This window comes from Falco peregrinus, chromosome 11 (genome assembly GCF_023634155.1).
Source record: "Falco peregrinus isolate bFalPer1 chromosome 11, bFalPer1.pri, whole genome shotgun sequence".
Classification (NCBI taxonomy): domain Eukaryota; kingdom Metazoa; phylum Chordata; class Aves; order Falconiformes; family Falconidae; genus Falco; species Falco peregrinus.
Genome location: NC_073731.1, coordinates 29,845,430 through 29,866,503, shown reverse-complemented (window position 1 = coordinate 29,866,503; position 21,074 = coordinate 29,845,430). Strand labels below are relative to the sequence as shown.

Genomic DNA, 21,074 nt, shown 5'->3' with positions numbered 1-21,074 from the left:
AATAAAGTTATCATCAGTTTGGGAAAGCAGTGTAATTTTAAAAAATACCAAAGGAAAAATCTATCTCCTTATTCTGGTTTGTTGGTGCTATTGTTTGAAATGCGCTAATGCTGCTTGTTCTAAAAATTAAGATTTATTTTTTTTCTTCACTCTTTAAATTGAGTTATCTAACAAATAGCTCAAGTATGCAGGTACTTGCACAATTATTCTTTATGTCTAATAAAAAATGCATGTTAATGTTTGATTTTATTTTTTTTTTTGGGTGGTTAGAAATTCAGTCTTTAACCTGGTATTAAAGATCTTTTTTGGGGGAGAGGGGTGGGATGGAAAGAAACTTGAATTTTTCATGAAATCCTAATTATAATTTTTTGCTCTTGGTTTCTGAAAAGGAAAGTAGTCTTCATAGTACCTAGAGTGGTTTTTAACTGGTGTTCACAAATAGTTTTTGTGCTACATTGTTGTAGACTGTGAACTCCCTAGTGAACAAGGTTCAGAGGTGTGAGTAGCTGTTTGACAGCTGACAATTTTTAAAGAAATATAGTTGGGGACAAATTTTGGGCTTGCAGCCAGTTTATCTTTCCCAGTTGTCTCTTTTTACTTCCTATCTGCTTTGTGCCAGCTCTAAGAGCTTAAGTTTTTGCCTTGTGTATATGAGCTGTATTTTAGTATGCAGCATGTTGAGGGTGCTAGTTGACCTAACAGACCTTTGAGGGAGGGTTTTCTCTCCCATTTGATTAGTGACCTATGTAAAAAATGCTGTAGTGGGTTTCACAATACACTGAGAAGGAGAAAAGATTAAATTCTTAGATAAAATTTCCCTTGGATCCTAAGAATAACAGAAAAAATAATCTGAGCCTTAAGAAACCCTCTACCTAGATAGAAGTAGTAGTTTTCTTTGTTGAAAACACGTTTAAATGTGTTGCAAAACTTAACATGCGCTTTTGAGCAAATACAGAGTTGAGCACCTGATCTATTCTTACTCTTTTTAGGCCATCATGACTGCACGACCTATTTCCAAAGAGTAATAAGCTGACTCATTTGGGTATCGATGTTTAAAAGCTTAAAATGTAAATTTCAGAAGGTACTGTTTGATTTTTGGGGTGGGAGTGGCTGTGTTTTTGTTTTGTTCTATAGAAGTACCCAGTCTTTTAGCTTAAAGCATAAATTACTTTCTTTCCACTCTGAATTTAAGAATCTTATCTAGAATTTTTCCTATATGGATTCCACATAATTTTTGTTTATCAAATGAACTGTTAAAAATCACAATAAGCTGGCATATTGTTATATCATATATCTTTGGTTTATTATCAGTAAGAAATTGTATGTCTATTTAAAATATTCTGCTAGTCAGTAATGGTTATTGTGTCTAGTTGTTGCTTCCCAGAAGGCAGAATCTCCTTATTCCATATGGTGTTCAGCAAGTTGGATCTTCCCGCAGTCTTTAAGAAAGCATATATTTTTAATGCTAGGTCTGTCCCCTTCCCAAACTGAAAGCCTGCTACTCTGAGTAGAGATCTGATACAGTCTTTTCCTTGCTGGTTCTCTTCCAGTTCCAAACAGCCTTGACTCCTGTCGGGGATTAATCCTTCTCATTGACCTGTGCCATCAGAACCTAACAAGAAGAGCAACTCTTAGATTTTTATCTTTATGTGAGTCAAGCTGCTTTGGATATTGCTTGGAAAATACTGCAGGGTTTCTTTCCCTAATGATAATTAAAATATATTATAGTATTAAAGTCTCTCTTGTGTTTAAGTAGCTGCAAACTCATCTACTACTCTTATTTTAATACCAATTTTTTAAAACATTAAACATAAAATGGAGTTGCTGTATACATGCCTTCTGTTTCTTTTGTGGTTGGGTTTTGTTGGTTTCTTTTGTTATTTTGGTTTTTTTGAAGTCCGCTTTGGAGAAGTGGAACTTGACAGTGAAAGACCACCAAAATGGTCTTGCCTTTAGGACATGTTGGATACAGGCTCAGTGAACTTTGCATGTGATCTTTCTCTGTTTTGGAGTTTGGGTTTGTTGCCTTTGGGTTTTTGGTTGTGTGTGTGTGGTAGTATTCCTAGCTAGTGGCTTTCTCTTTGGAGAGATGCTCAGATAACTCTCAAAAGGAAAATGGTCTTACTTCAAAAGCAACCTGCCATACCCAATTTAAACTAACCCTTAAATGTTGCCCTGGATCAATGGGAAAGCTTCTACTGGTGTGAGAAACTTTTGCTTTGAGATACAGAGTAGAATGTACCATTTCTATACTCGGTATCTTTCAGGTTTTGGTACTATATCTGCTTTTAAGTGTCAGCAACTTGTTGGGAGTGTTTGCAAGGACATAGGATGAGTGTCAGTCACACTGGTGAGACATAGATTTATTTAACAGCTCGCTCCCAGAGCTTTTCCTGCCTAAAGAAAAATGGTGAAGACGTGGGAAGACCCAAGGACAGTCTGACGCTCCATAGTCACAGTTTAAAGATTCATCTAGTTGATGTCTGTGCCCGCTGCTGAATTTCTTACCTGGTGGCTGAGCTGTCTCTCACTGACTGTGGTCCTGGGAAGAGTGAACTGCTATTTGTTCCTGTGCATAGATTAGATGGTGAGAGCATAAAAGACAGATCAAAGTTAATTTTTTATGGAAAGTGTTTTCCATGGGTTTTTTTGGGTTGACAGTTTGTAGCAGAGATGTTCATGTTTCTGCAATTGTTCTATGTGCAAATAAAGAACACCTTGTATTTCTCTTCTTTAAGTTATTTTGCCTTTGTTGCTATTAGTTTTGTGTGTACTTTCCTCTTGTGTCGTCTTCTCCGTTGTAATTTTAAGCTAATCCAGCAGCGAGGTAGTTGGAGCTGTCATCTCACAGGTTGGCAGTATGCCTTATCCATGTTTCGCCAAATATATGGCAAGATTTGCTCTACCCAAAGCAACTGAACTCTATCAGATCACATTTTTAGATGCATTTATCAGATTTTCTTTTAATTATGAAGATGGACAGCATTGGGACTTTTTTGCCTTAGCAGTTTATTATTTCATTCCAAAATTGCACCAGTTCTACTGAAGACTGTACGATGAACGCTTGCTACTGTTGGAATTTGTTTGATAGGCAAGGTGAATTATGACTTCATTCAAATAGGTTCAGTATGGGTCAGTTTTTCAGTGGTGCTCTTCTAGGACCTACTCCCAGGTTGATATGGATTGCTCTATTCTAAAACTGGTTGGTTGTTTTTCACCATTCCCCCACACCCCCCAGTCTGCAGGAAAAGTTTCAGTGCTCTGTCTGTTTGGGAATACCTGCTGCCCCCAGCATTTTGCCTCTCTTGACTACAAATTCTTTTTTGTTTTGTCGTCTGTGTCCATCCACGTGTCAGTCCCCCCCACCATTTTAGGAAGATATGGAAAAACAGCACAAAAAAAAAAGTGAAATTGCAGTGTTGGAACTAAGTGGTTAAACACTACAGCTTAGTGTATGAGCTTCCTCCCTTGAACACCCTGCCCCCCTTTCTCTTTTTTTCTGGTAAGAATGTATTTTAGGGGTTTTAAATACTTTTTTTTAAAAAAAACAGAAAAGTATTTATCAGCCTTGCTTTCTTTGCAACAGTTGTTGTTAACGTTCAAGATGACTTCTGGAAATATTATCTGAACACATGTAAGGTAGAAGTGAAACCACATGTGCATCTTTCTTTGAAGATGGTGCAAACATGATGAACCTTCTTTAGAAGTTAATTATATATTTTTTAATAAACTATTTTGATAGCCTTTGTCACTTTTTTGGTAACTTAGTGTGTTCATTAAACAAAGTTAATTGTGTACTCTTGACGTGTACACTTAAAAGTATGCAATTCCATAGCATTTGTGGAAATATAAGACAGTCTTGATTGATTTTAGTAGTTGGCAGAGTGGCAGATTAATTTTTTCTTTCCCTCCTGGAAGTATTTGTGCTTACTGGTCTTTTGTGGGTGTTAAAGCTTGCAGTGTTACGGGTCAGGTTTCATGAACTGTTTTGAACTATCAGATAAGATACTACTTAGTGACACTGACAGGTCACAACTTGCACTTAAGTTTTTAATTTTCAATAAGCATAATTTTTTTTCGAAACTGTACTATCTTACTGTACAATATAATTGGTGTAAAATATTCAGGTAAATATTTATTTCAGAGTAGACAGCTTAATTGAATCTCTTACAAACTGCATATGTATTGATGGTTAAAACTGACAGCATCTGGCAGTCATTTCAGCAGGTGTTTGTATGAGGTTATTAACACTACACACACATTCCTCCAAATATGTTTATTGACTTTTATACTTTTACTGTCAACAAATGCAATTATAATGCTTCTATTGATGTTACTAGATGCAGTAGCTGATACTGTTACCCTTTAAAATAGTGGGGGTTTTTCAAAATATTTTGGAGGCAGTGAGGTTCTGTATTGTAGAATTGATTTTTCCACTTATAAGCAGGCATATATCTGTCATGCCAGTGTGGTTTTTTTTAGGGGAGGATTTTCAAAATTCAGCTCTTGAAGTTCTTCTGCGTTACGAGTGCCTTGCTTGCTCAGGGAAGGGTAATGCATTTCCTGAAGACTGCACTCCTTTGAGGAGTATTGATGTGAAAGCTAGGCCTGTAGCTGGGTTGCTCTGTTCGGAGCTTACAGTGGAGCATCTGGAAGGCTAAAAGCAAGCACCGAGGCTATTCTGTTACAGATTGCTTAAGACTTTCAGGTTTCCTGGTAGTTACTGTCAAGTGAAACACTACACAGGCCGCATTTAGAAAAATATTACCAATCGTCGTTCTTTCTGAAATGTTAGAAATCTATGTGGAGGCCGGTCAGCCCCTCAGAAGTGTGACAAAACCTGCTAGTAGAGAAAGAAGTCATTAACTCACCCGGCTCTCGTTATCCTTCTATAGCCAGCAAATTACCTGTGCGCAATTAGCAGGTTTGCAGCAGGGTCAGGCCAGAGGCTCTTGGTTCCCGAAGCACTCCTCTTTCCCAGTGAGTGCCGCCATCCCCTGTGTTCCGTGAGCACTGTCGCTGGGTGTGATGTCTGCCGCCGTCCCGTGTGTTCCGTGAGCACCGTCGCTGGGTGTGATGTCCGCCGCCATCCGGTGTGTTCCGTGAGCACACCACCACCTGGGCACGTGCCTGCAGGCCAGTGCTGCTCAGCAGTGATGGGTTCCTGGGCACCCTTCTGCTTCCCGAGCGCTCTGTGGATTCGTGCTCCCCTCCTGCCCTTTCCTCATCTTCCTCACCATTCGGATGGAAGAAGGGAAGTTTTTAATTCTTTTGATACCTGCTGTGAATCTGAGTGAATGTATGCATGTCTCTTGATGTCATCTGTGCCAGAAAAGTGATCTTTGAGCGGGACTCCTGCCATCCTCCTAAATCCACAGCAAGAAAATGAATACATTGCTGCTGTCTTTCAGTGTTCCAGTCAAACTGACCTTTACTTTCCTTTTCCCCCACAGGCTTCTGCCTTCTCTTTCCAGCAGTAATATGTTTTGTCCTTAGTGGCATCCACTGGTTTACTTCTAAGGACCTGACCTGGGGGTTGTCTCTGCCCTTTTCATCGCCTACCAAGGGATCAAAATTCGGTGCTTTGAGGGGCTTTTTTTCTTCCTCTGTCTTCTTTGCTCATTATGCTGTTGCTGTGTTTTATGTGGCAATTTTGAGCTATAGTACGGACTGTCTGGAACAGGGGGAAAACTCCAGCCATTCTGACAGTCACGTTTTATCTTCAGTGCAAAATAGGGGAACAGGTTCAAGGCAAGATACTCTAGATCCCTGAGGAGCATGCATCTGGGGGATATTAGCAACAGAAATCACAATTACTGTATCTGATCTTAAGTAGAAATGGGGAGCACAAGGTATGTTTGAGTACGCTTTGGTGTTTTGCTATGAGTGCCTTGCTGCTCGTGGTGGCTGCTGAATTCCTCCTGGCAGAGCCCACTGCAGACCTGCAGCTCCTTTGCGGCTCTGGTGTGCAAGGGAAGGCTGGGAACACTCCTGTAGCAGCTCTCTCCCACCTGCCGATATCTTGTTAAATTGCCAGGGTATTTGCAATCAGAGATGAAAAGAAACAGGTAAAACTAGGCAACTGAATCGTGAGTATGCAGTGGGTCTGCTCTGGGGTCAGAAACCTCTTGCAGGTGCATGATGGCAATGTTGGGCCAGATGCTCCTCCACTGGAAAATGCTCTGCAGGTCGTTTATCAATATCCTTTAGGTTTTTTGCATAATGCATAAATACTTAGCCATAATACATAAATACTTAGCCTTCACAGGTAGAGGAGTATTCAGATGCTTACGAGGTGTGTTGTGTAAGTAGCAGACAGGGAGAGTGAGCTGAAATACGGAGGTCGCTCTGTTTTAAAAAGCGGTGGGTTTTTTTGATAGTCGTTTCACAGTTCACTTCTGTCCTTAGAAACCTGCGCTGTTGCTGCAGAAGGGGGTGGTGGCTCTTCCCAGTCATGTGGTCTCGTCCCTTCCTCATGGCTGTGCAGAGCTGGACCAGCTGCTGCGCTGGCGAAAGGCTAACTGTGGAGGTGGTACTCACAGGGTTAGTTTCCAGGTGGATTAATGAGCTGACGACACTCTCTTAGATTGCCCTGAGCTGACTGTTTGAAGCTGAACACATACCACCAGCTAATTTTGTTTTTACCAGCTTCTGTCCTCTATTTAGATGTCCTGGTAGTGTTGTGATCTGTTCATGATATGTGGCAAAGTTGGCAATTTATAGATACCTGCTAAAGTAGAAGAAAAACTGGGACAAGAAGGGAGCAGGAGGACACTGAAATAGCTTTTTCTTCAGAATTTTGTTGGTTTGCTGTCACTGATGTGGCAAATAGGGCTATGATGGCATGTGTAATCCTATATAAATGCAGTGTTTTGTAATTTATGTTAAAAAAAACCAACCAACCACCAAACAAAAAACCAACAACAAAAAACACCACCACCAACAAAAACCCACCAAACACAAAACCCTTAGGAAAATCATCAGATTAAAATCTTGAAGTGTAAGGGAATCTTTAGACCTTTTTAAATTGCTTTTCTTTGTTTTTTAAAGAGAGTGGTTTAATATTTGAAGGGTAGGGTGTTCCATGGTGGGCTGTTTTGGGGTTTTGTGTCGTGGGTTTTTGTGTTTTACATCAGTCTATCTTCATGCTAATATACTCAGGAAAAGTGCTTACTTTACCGTATTTCTTTTCTGGCTATCACTTCTACATCATGTTTTACCCAGTTTAAAAATGAGAAAGCAGTTAAAAAGAAGTCCAAAATTATTTTCTCACAGTTAAGAATCTGCAGAAAGTATACCTCTTAAGTGGAGCTGGGCTGCAGCTTATTTTCTAAAGATGGCTTTTGTTCTGGCCTTTCTTAAATTCTTCTAACTTTATAATGTGATGCTAGTTGTAGGGTGTGCAAAGTTTCCTTGCTTGTTTCAAGGATGTTCAATAAATGTATGAACACAGAAGACTGAAACTCATGAATTAATAACCCTTAAAATTATGCTCATCAAGCTTTCTGTGTTTTTTTGTTTGGTTGTTTTTTTTTTTTTAAGTGGCAGGGAGAAAATATACTCTTACTTTTCTAAGTATAATTTAGGCAAACAGAATGTATGTGTTTAAAACTACCTCTTTTTTACTGAAGGATTTGTATTCTGGCCTGGGCTATTGCTGAAATGTTTAAGAAAAATCTGCCTTGAGTTTTGTACTAAATGCCATGTTTACCAAAGGATTTCTTGATAACATCTGGTTAATAATTGAAATTTCACTGTTCCTCGTTATGCTGATAGTGTTAGGTGAAACATTTGAGGTAATGAGGTGATAGAATTAGCACAGTGAATTATATGCTTGCAGAGAAACAGAAAGCCTAGGGTTTTGTGGTTTTGTTGGTTGCTTTTAAGCAGTTTTTGGTATAGCTGGTGTTTACATATGGAAAACATAAGTTACTTCATGTGTATGTTCTCATGTAACTTTATGCCATGTGTATTCTGAAGTTCTCTGTGCTCTAGCACTTCATCCCCAGCCTCCTGACTGGATGTACTGTGAAAATTTCTGCAGCATTTTTCTGGCATAAAACAAAACTACAGTTCCAATAAGCAAATTGCCTTTTTTTGTGTGTGTGTTGACAGATGATGATGTACCTGCAGATATGGTTGCAGAAGAATCAGGTCCTGGTGCACAAAATAGTCCATACCAACTTCGCAGAAAAACTCTTCTACCTAAAAGAACAGCTTGCCCTACAAAGAGCAGTATGGAGGTAACTTCTGTTTTCAATTGTAAAGTAAAGATTACTGTTTTAAGAATACAGAGTTAACTGATCGTTTTCATAAATTGCCTAATGACTCAACTAATTCTTATTAATTTCATTAAAGGGTGCCTCCACTTCAGCTACTGAAAACTTCGGTCACAGAGCCAAACGTGCTAGAGTATCTGGAAAATCCCAGGATTTATCAGGTAATAACTTTTTGTGCAGAATAGGTGGTAGTGGGATCGGTGGAATCATTTTGAGTTCACACACACACACGCCACCCCCAAGCTTATTTTTCCTGTCTTGTTTTCCAACTAAGGAACAGTAGTGAAAACACAACTGCAAACTTGTTCTGAACTTCAAATTTGGAAGCATGATTTTAATCTGATTTTTTTTTTTAGAGTCTGGTCCTTCAGTCTTCCTGCTTCACTGCAGGCATGTTGGTTTGGGGGTTGTTTTTGGTTTTTTCTGTTTTGTGGCGTTTTTTATTCTCCTCAGAGCACTGCATAGTTGTATCCAAGCTACTGTTAGAAGCAGTAATGCTGTGATAGTGCAGTGCTCTGTCGAGGCTTATTTACCATTTCTCATATCGATGTATTGTTCCACTATATTGTTTAGAGGTAGTGTTGGTATGTCATTATAGCACTTCATTGTGGAGAGAGGGAGAGAGGGTGTGTTTATAAAAAATACACATATACCTGCTTGTATGTATTTCATACACATCTACAGTATATGTATGTTGTATAACACATTCATGCAATACATCTGTGTGTAACTATATTGTATGTTTATGTGTGTGTGTTCTATTTGGCACACATATCCTACTTGTTCTTTTTTCTAAGTCATTTTTCAGTGTCTCTCTTTCTACCCCTTTTTGTCTCCTGACACGCTTTTTAGTTCCAGGGGATCTGCTGTCACTTTTCCCTGGAAAATCAACACCAGTGCTTGCCAACTCTCCTTGATGTGGTTTCTGTTGCTTTTCTTGGGGTTTTTTTTTAGTCCATGTCTCCCTTAACATAGTGAATTAAAACTGAGCAGCTGGCTGGCACAAGGCTTTGGTCCATTTTCATTGTTTCTGTTGAAGTCTGCTCTATCTGGCTTCTCACCTTCTCCACAGTGTATATTTCATCTTTCAAGTCCTCTGTCTCTTTTCTTTCTCCCTGTTTTATTCTCATCCTCCTCTGATTAACTTTTAATTTCAGCAACTGTTTAAGAATCATTTAACCTCAGATTTATACACTTGAAATAGCCAGAACAAACTGAACGTCAGCCTGTGTCATCTACTTCCAGTTTCATTTCCTGATTTGATATCTGAAGCCTTGTGCAAAGTCGTCTTGTTATAATCTCAGCTTCTCTTGCCAGTTCGTAATTTCTCCTTCAAGGTCATTCACTTTTGACACGTTCCTCATTACACTTTTACTTGCCTCCTTGCTTTAGTGAAGGTATGTAACTTTAGTCAAGTCCTGTGGTACAGATTGCAGCATGAATGTTGCTAATTTCCAAAGGAATTCTCCACACTTTCACTGCGCGTTCCTTTTGTTACATTCTTGAGTTCATGTGGGGAAAGTATGGGGATTGTGGAGGCTTCTCCAGCATGGAATTAACAGAGGAATTGTAAACAATGATTTTATAATTGTACTTTTAATAATGTATTCAAACCAGTTGCAATCTAACAAGGGAGTGTCCTTCTCTATCCATTTTGTATTTACCTCTTTCCCGGTATGGATAATGGTTAGTTTTTATTTTCCCCATTGAGTTTTTGAAATATTCCTCCAGATATGTACAAGCATTGATTGCGGTGAGATTTCTTTAGGGTTTTTTCCCCTGGTTTTTGTTAGCCTAGGTAACGATAGCTGTTGTGACTGAGTTGTAACCATGAGACTTTCTGGATTGTCATCAGTGAAGATTGTATATTGTCTTCTGGAACATATAGTTGTTTGTTTTAGAAATGTAGATGAAATGAAGGCATGGGACTAGAAACATAGGAAGATGTCTTGGTGGAGAACCATTCCTTCTTGTATGGACCTGAGGGAAATCTGCCAGAGATGGAAACTTTAATTGACTGGCATTTCTCCTTACAACTGGAGTGGAGCCATTAGTGTGAAAAACAGAAGACTATTCCTTATTTTAATACCGATTTCAGAATTAGTGGTGCCGAGAGAAGGCTGCTATTTCAAATTGTAAGAAAGAAAAGAAAATTGGGCTTAGATACTGTCAAGAAGAACACATTAGACTTTTGAAATATTGACATGGTTCTTTTTCTGTTATTTGTAAATCTGTCCTCCGGTGGACAATGAGTTCTTCAATCCTGAGGTGGAAAGATTAGTGAATATACAAAAATTTTGATGAGAAAGCTACACATAATAGAAAATATGTAAATATTTTTTCACTTAAACTCTTGTAAGTAGAAAACCAAAACATGAAGAAACAAAAAATTTAGATAAGGAAAAAGTTATAGTTATGATGGGGCTGTGCTGCTTGCATCACAATTGACTGGTGCGTTTGATTGACATCTGTGGAAAATATTTACAGCTTTTAGATCTTACTGATATAAATATTTGTATCATATGCTAATATAATAATTACTGATTTACAGAAAGGTTTAAATTCAGCATATTCTGACTGTTGCTTTTACATTACCTGAACTGTAAATGTACGCTACTGTTTACTGGGATATTTCAGTCTTCAGTTATACTTGTCTCCTCATGTCATTTTAATCCAGGGTTTTAATTATTTGACATACTCTTCCTTTTTGTTTATTACTGCGTAGGTTTTTTTCCTTTCTTGCTTTAAGATCACTATATTTGCATAGCTATTACTGGCTAGTGTTGCTGACTTTTAATACTCTGGAAGACCAGTTCAGGGACAAGTAATGTCTGTCTTTTCACTGAACTCCAGAGTTGCAGTAGATATGGAGACTCTAGGCTACTGCATTGCTTGTTGGTGGTTCCATACATTAGGTACATGCACAGCTTGTAGTTCACAGAACTTAATGCCTATTTAAATTTACTCTTGACTTTTCCTGTTGATTTAAAGGATATTTTTCCAAGAACACAACATAATATGTTTTCTGACATATTTCAGCTTCTTAACAAGAAAATATTTTTACTAAAGGCCTCCTTAAGGAACAAAAGCTATGTTTCTCCACTAAAATGGACAGAAATATCTGTATATCTGTCTGTACAAGATATAATTTACAACTCAAGATTCATGAGATAGCGTTCTTGGTGTCTGTACGAAGAAGGTAATTCGCTTTCAGGCAGATTTCCCTGCCCTTTGTCTTGGTATTACTGTACTAGTTTCTGTCTATTAAATGATCAAAATTGAAACTGAATTAGCTTCATGTATCTCCTGTGGAAACAGAATGACATAACGAGATGTGTTTCTAATTTTCAGTTGTCTAATATATTAACACTTTATTAAAATCATAAATAGTTCAACTGACAGCTTATGTTAGGGCAAACATAAAGATTGGTGATGACCTCTTGCACTTCTTATTTTTGTCTCTTTTTAACACTTACTTGGAAAACTGACAGTTTCTTAAGAGCGTGCATTTGGTGCTTAACCTTCACTTTGTCAATAGGCACAGAACCGTCAGGAGCAGCAGCACACCAGCCTTTCTGATTTGGTGGCCAGACAAACCTTTAAAACTGTTCTTCTGTTCTGGCTTATTTTTGTAAACTGGGAGGAAGAACATATTGAATGCATTCTTGCTTTGACAGATTACTGAAAGATACCCTAAATATGAAGTGTGATTTTACGAAACAAAAACATGGAGTTCTTTCTTGAACCCAGAGGATGTTTAAGTCTTCACATTAAGAAGCAAATTAGGTTTTTCAAATTTTACTGAAGAATTCCACCTAGTAATCGCTGTATCAGTGATTTGAGTGGAGAAAAAAAATCTTAAATCAACCCCTTCTTCTTAATTGAGCAGAAGGGCAACATAAATTAAATCTCTCACTTCTGCAGGATTTTGGAAAAAGGTTTGGGTAAGGATAGTCAAACCACCTGTAAAATTATCATATTCATTTTTAAGCAGCACTTAAGTTTCCAAGTAAATATATCCTGAAAAACTGACGGGGATGTAGGGTTTATTGTGGCTTTTTTTTCCCTTATTTTTTCTTTAATTGGAAGATATTTTTTTTTGACAATTTCTAAGTTGGTCCCTGCCCCATGCAGTGAGGGAACACATCTGGATTTCAACTTCCATTTTGAGATAAGGCCTAGGGAGAAAAATGGGAATATGAACTGTTAAGCAATGGGAGGCACTATACCATGAACTTCCCTCTTCGGTAAAAAATTAATTAAGGTCCTAGTATATACAAACGTGAAGGCAGAAAAAATTCTGCACGTTGTTTAGGAAAGTAACTGATTGTCTTGGGAAGAAGATCAAATTGCATACCTTGGGGATTTCTGTGTTAAAAGCAGAAGACAGGTTGTGGGGGGCTTGTGAGGATGTACTGCCTTGCATTCTGAACATCACATTTCAGCTTGTAAGCCAGCAGAAGAGTGAACCTCCATATCTAACTGGAAAGCTACCAGAAAAAGATGAATTCAGAAGCAGTGTCCAATTATCCTGTGATGCATTTCAAGGGTAATTAGGACTGTAGAATGAATTGCTGCTGCCTGTTAGACGCAGGAAAGAACCTTTCTATTTCCAGTGGAAAAGGATCTTTTTAAAAACCAGCATTGATCATGTACGTAACTTTTTTTTAGTGATGCCCAGCCATGCTCACCTTATAGACTGCTGGTATATGGTCCCCAGACTTAGGGTTCCCCAAGTGTCTTGAACATAAGACCTTTCCAGACTACTTGGCTTTTTCTTAGTTTTGCTAACTTACTGGCTGCTGAAGTGGGGGGTGGGGGTGAGTTTGGTTTTTTGTTTGTGGGTGGCTGGGTGTTTGGGTTTTTTAATACATTTTTTAATCTGGCCTTAATAATACTGCTGCTGAAGAGAGTATCTTGGCCAGCTTCCGGACATTCTTTCCTGTCTCCTTCCTTGTGCTTATGCTAGCACTTCTGTAGCTTGCTGTGAACTGCAACAAGGAGCTGATCCATAAAAAAATCAGTTTGGAGAAGGATGGGTAAGGATGAAGAGGAAAAAAGTTCTGGTTTATTCTGTCCACGATCAGTACTAGCAACCCAAAGGATACTTAGGGAGCAAATAGCTATGGGCATGTGAAGCGGCGACACTCATCCTTTTTGTACAGCATAGATTTTTGTTGATTAAAGTGGCATGTACCTATACCTTGTGACTGTAAGCTGTGTTACTGTTGAGAGTAGCCATCAGTCAGTTGGGTAAATGCCTGCCTAGCATCTTAGTGGAAATCAGTATTTGTGAATAACCAGGGTGACATTCATACAATGGGGAAACAGGGAACAGGTTCAGGGAAAGTCAGTAATATTTCAGAATTTCTGCTAACTGATCTGACCACAGATGTAAGCTTGACATCCTGGGAAAAAAGCTGTAATTGGTTCTCTCATAGTACACTGGTTCTGGTGATATGGTCTGTAGACCACAGTTTAGCATCTTCATAAAAGCCACAGTTCTGGTCCTTGCAATTCATATCTTCTTTCTCTTCTAGCTAGAGCTAATGTAGTTTTTTGTGCAGCTTGGCCCAGGGAGGACTTGGGGCTTACCTCTTTTTCTTTTTCTCTTGTGTGTGTGTGTGTGTCTGTGTGTTTGTATAATCTCACGTGGACACTATTTTTCAGAATATTATTCCCTCAAATTTAGCAGATCATCTTTCTGAGGGTCACTTTAGTAGTCTTCCTGTAGTAGCCAAAATCATGATCCTATTGCTCCCTAGGTTCAGATGTTCTAGGAAAAAATGAATAATGCAAGAGGCATTACATGGATGTAATTGTATTATGAATGTAGCAGGAGTTTTTAATGCCTTGCGTACAAATCCTCTGAACTTTGGAAGCTGTTCTGTACAGTTCTGCCTGAGGAAGGATCCCAAAGACAATAACCAAACAAGTGACCTGTGCAGACAGATCTCTGCTGTGAGGTTACCTGCCACAGAAGGGTCTGGTGAGAACACGAGCGACAGCTGGGGGTTTCCTATACGATCTGTTGTATGTAGTGCACGTGTGCCCAGGAGCGGGGGGTTAACGAAGTGCACTCGGCATCTCCACACAATGGTACGGGAATGCCGCTTTCTCAGACCTCTCTCAAGAAATACATCTGGCAAGGGTAACGCTTCCTCTGGCTTAGATTTTTCATTTTAAAAGAAAGAGCATGAATGGGAGTTAGTGGAAGGGAGGAGACTTTGGAATTGTTGCTGGCTACTGGTTTCCTGCATCCCAGACATCCCTTCTCCCAGTGTGTTCATTGTGGGAGAACAAGGGAGTTTTGCTAGTAGCTCTTCCAGACAGTGATTATTTCTGAGTAAATTCTTTTGTGTTTGAAAACATTTGCAGAGATTCTGACTTTGGGGCTGTATTATTATTATTATTATTATCCTATGGATAATGTGGGTTAATTGAACCACAGTGAAGCTAATAGCAGTGAGGAGCCAGTATATCTGGAACGTGCACAGTAGCCTACTTAATGTCTGCAGTTGTATGCAGACTGATTCCTCCAGTACAAAAGGTGAACTAAAAAGTTTTGAAAGAGGACTTGAAGCCTGTAACTCCTACCTGACTCCAGAGTCAACTATTTAGCTCTTTTTTTTGCCTTTAGATTTAGATGAAAGGAAATTTTTTTTTTAAAAAAAAAAAGTTCCTTTGAGATCATTGACATTTTAAATGGGACTCATTCAAATGGCAAGTTGGTGATCTGTTTTGGTCAGGATTTGGGCTGGTTAAATATGTCGATAATCTCACATAGATTACTGTTTAATAGCAGCACCTGCAGAACAGTATCTTCAGGAGAAGTTGCCGGATGAAGTGGTTCTAAAGATCTTCTCCTACCTGCTGGAGCAGGATCTCTGTAGAGCAGCTTGTGTGTGTAAACGCTTCAGTGAGCTGGCTAATGATCCAATTTTGTGGTAAGTGAAAAGCTATTCCTTATTATCTTGAGAAATGCTGGATGTGCAGCAGGAGATGCCAGTACAATAGAAAAATTGAAATGTTGGTTACAATTAGTTAGATTAAAACCAGTTGTGTTTTAGTATGTCTGGTTTACTTAAGCATTATTTGTTACTTGGGAATAGCTGGTTATGTGTTAAACAGTGAAACTTCTGATTCTCTAGTAGTGTAGATACTAGTTAAATAACAGCTCTTTTAAAAAAGATTTTTAAATCTTTTTTTAAATATACCTTCAGTAGCTACTCCTTTCCTTCTTCCCCTCTTCAAAGTTTTTCAGGCTACTGTGGGGATTGTGTTACTTGATGCAGAAGAAACAACGCGTTTTTTAATATTAGATGCAAGTTTTGTCTAGTGTTAATTAGATTTTTGTGTGTATGTTTATTTCATTTGATTTTTTGTTTGTTTTGTTTAATGGTTGGATAGTCAGGCTGTTTTCCCTCATGAATCCACCCTACCTCTGGGTTTTTGAGAGCTTGGATAAATGGGATCTAAATTATCTGTAATTTTTATAAGAGAAAAAAATCACATTTCTTAGGCTGTTTTTTTAAAAAAGAAAAATTTAAGACTAAAAGAAAAAAAATTGAATATAACATCATTAAAATCCGACCCCCTTCTTTTTTTCCTTACTGTCCTAAAGACAGTTCTGGGGATATCTTGTCAGATGAAGTACACCTTCTGAGATTCAGTGGCATCCTGTAAGTCTGGGCTTAATATCAGCACACTCAGACAGTGCAATTTTTTGTATTCTGGCACTAATAAAAAAATCCAGTTGTGTGCTGTTTCGTTCTTTTTAAGCCACTGTAATCTGTCCACTGATTAACTCTTTTTGAAATACAGTGCATCGTTTGTTCTCCGTGAATGCATTTTTTCAGCCTTTTTTTTTTTTGCCAAGGTGAGGAAGAAGTGGTAGCACGCTTTGTCTTAAATTTTCTTATGGTACTAGCTTTTGTAAGTGTTAAGGCAGTGCCGTAGCTGATGTGCAATTAGACTCTGATTCCACACACAGTGTAACTAACTGCTTAAATTTCTTCATGAAAATTACATGTTGAGAACTCTTTGCTTGGATCGTGAAACGCATGTCAAATTTTTTTCTTAGAAAAACAGCAGTCAGTCCAACAGAAAAATTGTTGTGGAAATGTTTTTAAGTGGTTGTTACTGATCTTGGTCAAAATCACTGTCACAGACTGGCAAATGCTTTTGGAAAAAACCCAGTTTCTAACATTTGGCGTTACATTCAAATGAAAGAGTAATCAGAAATACATTAATTTTCTTTTCTGCTTGACATTTCTGCTCAGGAAAAGATTGTATATGGAAGTATTTGAGTACACTCGTCCAATGATGCATCCTGAACCTGGTAAATTTTATCAGATTAATCCAGAAGAATATGAACATCCAAATCCCTGGAAAGAAAGCTTTCAGCAACTGGTAACGATAATATTCATTTATATTCCAATTTAAAGGTGATTTTATAAAAGCAAAAACCTCAACTTCTGAAATGTGGCTGACAATAGTAATTATTTTGGTTTTAAACTTTAAATAAGATGATGGGACTGAGGAGGTGGGAAGAGATATTCCTGTTGTGTTATGCAGTAGGGGAGTATCTGAATTTATTTCCTGTTTTGAGGCACACTTTAGAGAGACACATCATGGTAAAGTGGAATGCTTGAGCATCCAGCTCTCCTGTCTTGGGTTTGCCTGGTGTTTTGCATCACTGAAATCCCGTGGAAGAGATTGTCATGATCTGTGGCACACAAATAAACTTCAAATATATTGTTGTCGTCATATCTTACTAAACCAGTGTGCATGCTACTTATCAGATTCATATGCATCTTCCTCTAGTAAACCAAACAATATATTGATAATATCACTTAAGCTTAGCGATTTGCAGCTGACATGACTGGAGCTAAACAAGTTAGCTTTAAGGTGCATGATTGAACCTCTAATCCAAAGTGTCAAAGGTGTTGTAAGGATGGCTGGGCATGATATTTGAAGAACGTAAGTAAGGGAAACAGATACTGAGGTGAGTGTATTGTACAGTGCTGTGTGTAATTGGTTCATGAAATTCTGAAGCTTGTTGAGGACAAATCTTTGACTTGGTGTCTTTGTTCAGTACTCACTCAAAAGTGAAGGCACAGGTTTCTTTTTTCCTTGCTGTATAAATGCAGTTTGTTTTGTGGCAAGCGGCTAGAAAATAAAAAGGTAGAAATTAGAATGCTGTGGAGTGGATAAGGTGTATGAACATTTTCAGTCACTTCAGAGGCTTCTGGCTGTGGAAGTAGGTTAACCTCTTGGTTTAGTTGATCGCTCTTAGGCTCAGACTAGTCTTGATGTTGCCATTTCAAATTGGTTGCCTAATTTGGGAGGTCAAATATGATCCTTAGTTCCTGGAACAAATGGGTATCAGCAAATGGCTTATTAATTAGGGGTTTAGTAGGTCTCATCTGTGCATTCAGATCCACCTATCTGCAAGCTTATCATAAAATAACTTTCCTTGTTTCAGTACAAAGGAGCGCATGTAAAGCCAGGTTTTGCTGAACACTTCTACAGTAATCCTGCAAGATACAAAGGAAGAGAAAATATGTTGGTATGTTTCTAAAGCTGTTCTTAAGAATATCTATGTATCTTTGCGTGGATATTTCTCTAAACTTGTCCCTTTTCTTCTAGTATTACGATACCATTGAGGATGCTCTTGGTGGAGTTCAGGAAGCTCATTTTGATGGACTTATCTTTGTTCACTCTGGTATATATACTGATGAATGGATATATATAGAATCTCCAATCACCATGATCGGTGCAGGTATTTAAACAGAGATCCGATTTGTCTCCAAATATGATTTGTGTTAATTACACCTTAATTACAAAGATATTATGGTGCATTAAATACCCAGTACAAATGCCAGTCTTTCTGTACAAGTGTCGCCAAAGTAACTGATGCTTCAGACTGAAGTACCATTGTCTGCGTGTTAGTTCTTGGAATAATTTATTTATCTCTTCATTTCATTAGGAGAAAAAAACCTGAATTTGTCAGAAAGTATACACAGTTACATGAGTGCAGTTGAAATTTTGAGGTGGTTCTTAGGAAACTTGTGTATATATAACCTATCTCCAGAGTAGAATCCAGCAGTGAGAGCAAGCCCAAATTAGTATCTGTCCCATTTTTTTCAGCATCATAATTCCGTCTCGAGGAAGGAAATGAGAGCATCCAGCAGAAAGATTCTGAGACTGGAGGTTCTTTCTCGGCTTGTCTCCCAACTAGCCCCTCTAAAGGAGAACCTTAATGGAGAAGGAAATACGACTTTCAGAATAGGAATGTTTTAGGAAGTTGATAGAGTACACCTGGCTGCAAATTGTGGTGCTTGTGAAGCTATTTGCTTTTCTTGACCTACTGTGAATATGCTGATCCCTGGTAGCACATGGCATAGTAAGACTGTCTTACGGTCTGTGGTGACCCAGAAGTGAATTGCCTGCTGCCTGCTTTTTCTGAGATATTGTCTGTGTTGGGTTTTTTTGGGTGGTTGGTGGGGTTTTTTGGGTGGTGAGTTGTTTGTCGTGGGAGTTTTTTATGGTTTTTGGGGGGCTTTGTTTTTTTGTGGTTTTTTTTGTTTGTTTTTTAAAAAGTCCTTTTCAGTTATCTATCTGTTCTGCATAACAACTGTTTTGTTGTTGAGTGAGCCTGTTCTGGCACTTCTTGCCTGGGTTTTGCAGCCTTGGCAGCGAGAATAGCTTTGAGCAATGCAGTCAGAGTGTTTCCAGCGTTAGTCTTAAAACTTGTCCCTGCAGAGCTGCAAGATGCAGCTGCCTTAGTATGTTGGTTTGTCAGTTCATTACTACGTTTCTGAAGCTAACGTCTTGAACATCCCTACTTACAGTGTTTTGGTTTGTGTTGTGGAGCACAAGCTGGATTCTTTTTGGATGAGACTAATTTAAGAGATGTGTTCCTAGAATATTCTTACTGCACTCCAGTGGTTGGTGTATGTTCAGTCAGAGGGACCAGGTTAGGACTAGTCCAAAGTCACAGCATCTTCTACCCTTGCTGCCCCACAACAGATGCAGCATGGATGTCTGATCCTCAGCACTATTTGGCTCTGTAGTACCACTCATGTTGCACCGCAGTGCTTGCTAATGCAGACGTGGCCTTAGACAAATGACAAAATACCCCTGGCTTCTGTTTTGGATAGAGGATGGCAGTAATAGATGCCAGTACAAATAGGGCAAGTCATATTCATGGAGTGTTTAAAATCCAGAAGAAACTGGATCAGCCCTGTCCTAAGATAATTTCTTAATTACTTCATGAAACTTGAAACGACATCTTTGATGTCTGGTTAAACTTCTGCATGTTCTCTGGTTCCTTTTAGATTTTGAAAGGCCCTATGCTTTCCCTTGCACTGGAATTAAGTTATTCAGAAAAACAGTTATCTTAACTACAGTTCTTTAAAAGCAAGGGATCTGCATTGTGTATTTTTGTAACACAATAGCTGTCTTGGGGAACAAAATCTCCAGGAGGAATCCAGAAATGCTAGATGTATTTACATTTTCGTTTCTGGCACTGCTGACTTTTTTGCTTCCTCAGACTTTCTCCACTGAATGGTGAGTGACATTGCAGAGGGAGTCAATTTTCATTTGTCTGGAAAAGAAAACAAATTAAAGTGAACCACTAAGCCTTGGAGAACTACCTCTTCTCTGTTCAGTCTGGCATGCTTTTCGGAATGGTAGGATTAAGGCAGTACCAAATCTCACCGCAGTTCTACTCAAATTTCTTTAATAGTTTCTTCTGCTGACTTCTTCTTCAGGACAGCATTATTAGAAAGGCAGCTTTACATACCTCAAGCTTTTAAGAAGCTTCTGCTTTCTCATATAAGCAACATGTTCTTAGAAAATAGCACCTGGTATTCTAGGTTTGTTGTTCTGTTTAATTTTGGGGTTATTTCTTTCTTTCCTTAAATCTAGGGGAAGGAGTCGGGTTCAGAAGAAAGCCTCTGGATGTGTTACTAGTACTGTGGCTTATCTGAACTGTCAAGTAAGAAGCTAGGGTAGAGGTCCTGTAAGAAAATTGATGCATCTGGTTCAGTGAACAAATAGCTGTGAATTTCTTAAAGGAATTCTACTTTGCATGCTTGGGGAGGGGGGGCCAGATCACTGCATGAATACAAGCCCTCCGTGGAGTGCCCATCTCACTCAAGATGTGAAGTCTCTCATCTTAGTAGCTGGGTTTCAGCATACAGACATATGTCCTGATCTGAGAATCTTCACTGAATATGTGCGTGTTCTGTATTTTAGGAGATACAGCTTTCATTCTTTCACTTTATTTTCCATTTGACATAAACAATGTGCCAGTAAGTGCAAAAGAGATTATCGAAGGATTTTCCAGTCAAGAAAAAAATTAGTAAAGCCAATAAGAATTATTGTGATTTTAAGAGTAGAAAAATCTAAAATGATAAAGATGGTCCTAATTAGGTGTTTTTTAACTTTTAAGTGCAGGAGAACTTCCATATGCCTGTACTCTTCTTTAAGTACCCATTCTGCATCTTTGAATTGAAAATTGTGGTTTAGACCAGTTTAGAGCTGTGTTCTTTACTGTAGATTTTACAGACTGCAAGATCTGAAAGGGCCTCAGCATTTTTTGACTGGTACAATGGAACAAGGTCGCAACTATTTCCTGAAAAATCTGGTTATTCTTCTGTTAATGCCCTGAAAAGTGAAATTGTTTTATTCCTTTTGAGGACTAAAATAATTCCGAGGCAACATCCAGTTAATTTTTAATTCTTTAGGCACTCCATTATTGTAGGCTTTCTGTTAATTTTTTTCTAA

At 38.5% G+C, this 21,074-nt stretch overlaps 1 protein-coding gene across 2 annotated transcripts in view; it reads left to right on the top strand.

Annotated features, from left to right (window-relative positions):
* Nucleotides 1–21,074, top strand: part of FBXO11 (F-box protein 11) — a 78,865-nt gene that overhangs the window by 30,735 nt on the left and 27,056 nt on the right. Inside the window, exons 2-7 of one of the 2 annotated variants that reach the window (XM_055816629.1) lie at nucleotides 8,116–8,243; nucleotides 8,359–8,440; nucleotides 15,085–15,226; nucleotides 16,562–16,691; nucleotides 17,767–17,850; nucleotides 17,931–18,063. In XM_055816629.1, the coding sequence (XP_055672604.1) occupies nucleotides 8,116–8,243; nucleotides 8,359–8,440; nucleotides 15,085–15,226; nucleotides 16,562–16,691; nucleotides 17,767–17,850; nucleotides 17,931–18,063 (699 nt within the window). Of the gene's footprint in view, nucleotides 1–8,115; nucleotides 8,244–8,358; nucleotides 8,441–15,081; nucleotides 15,227–16,561; nucleotides 16,692–17,766; nucleotides 17,851–17,930; nucleotides 18,064–21,074 lie in introns of both variants that reach the window. The other variant, XM_055816628.1, reaches the window with a different exon arrangement.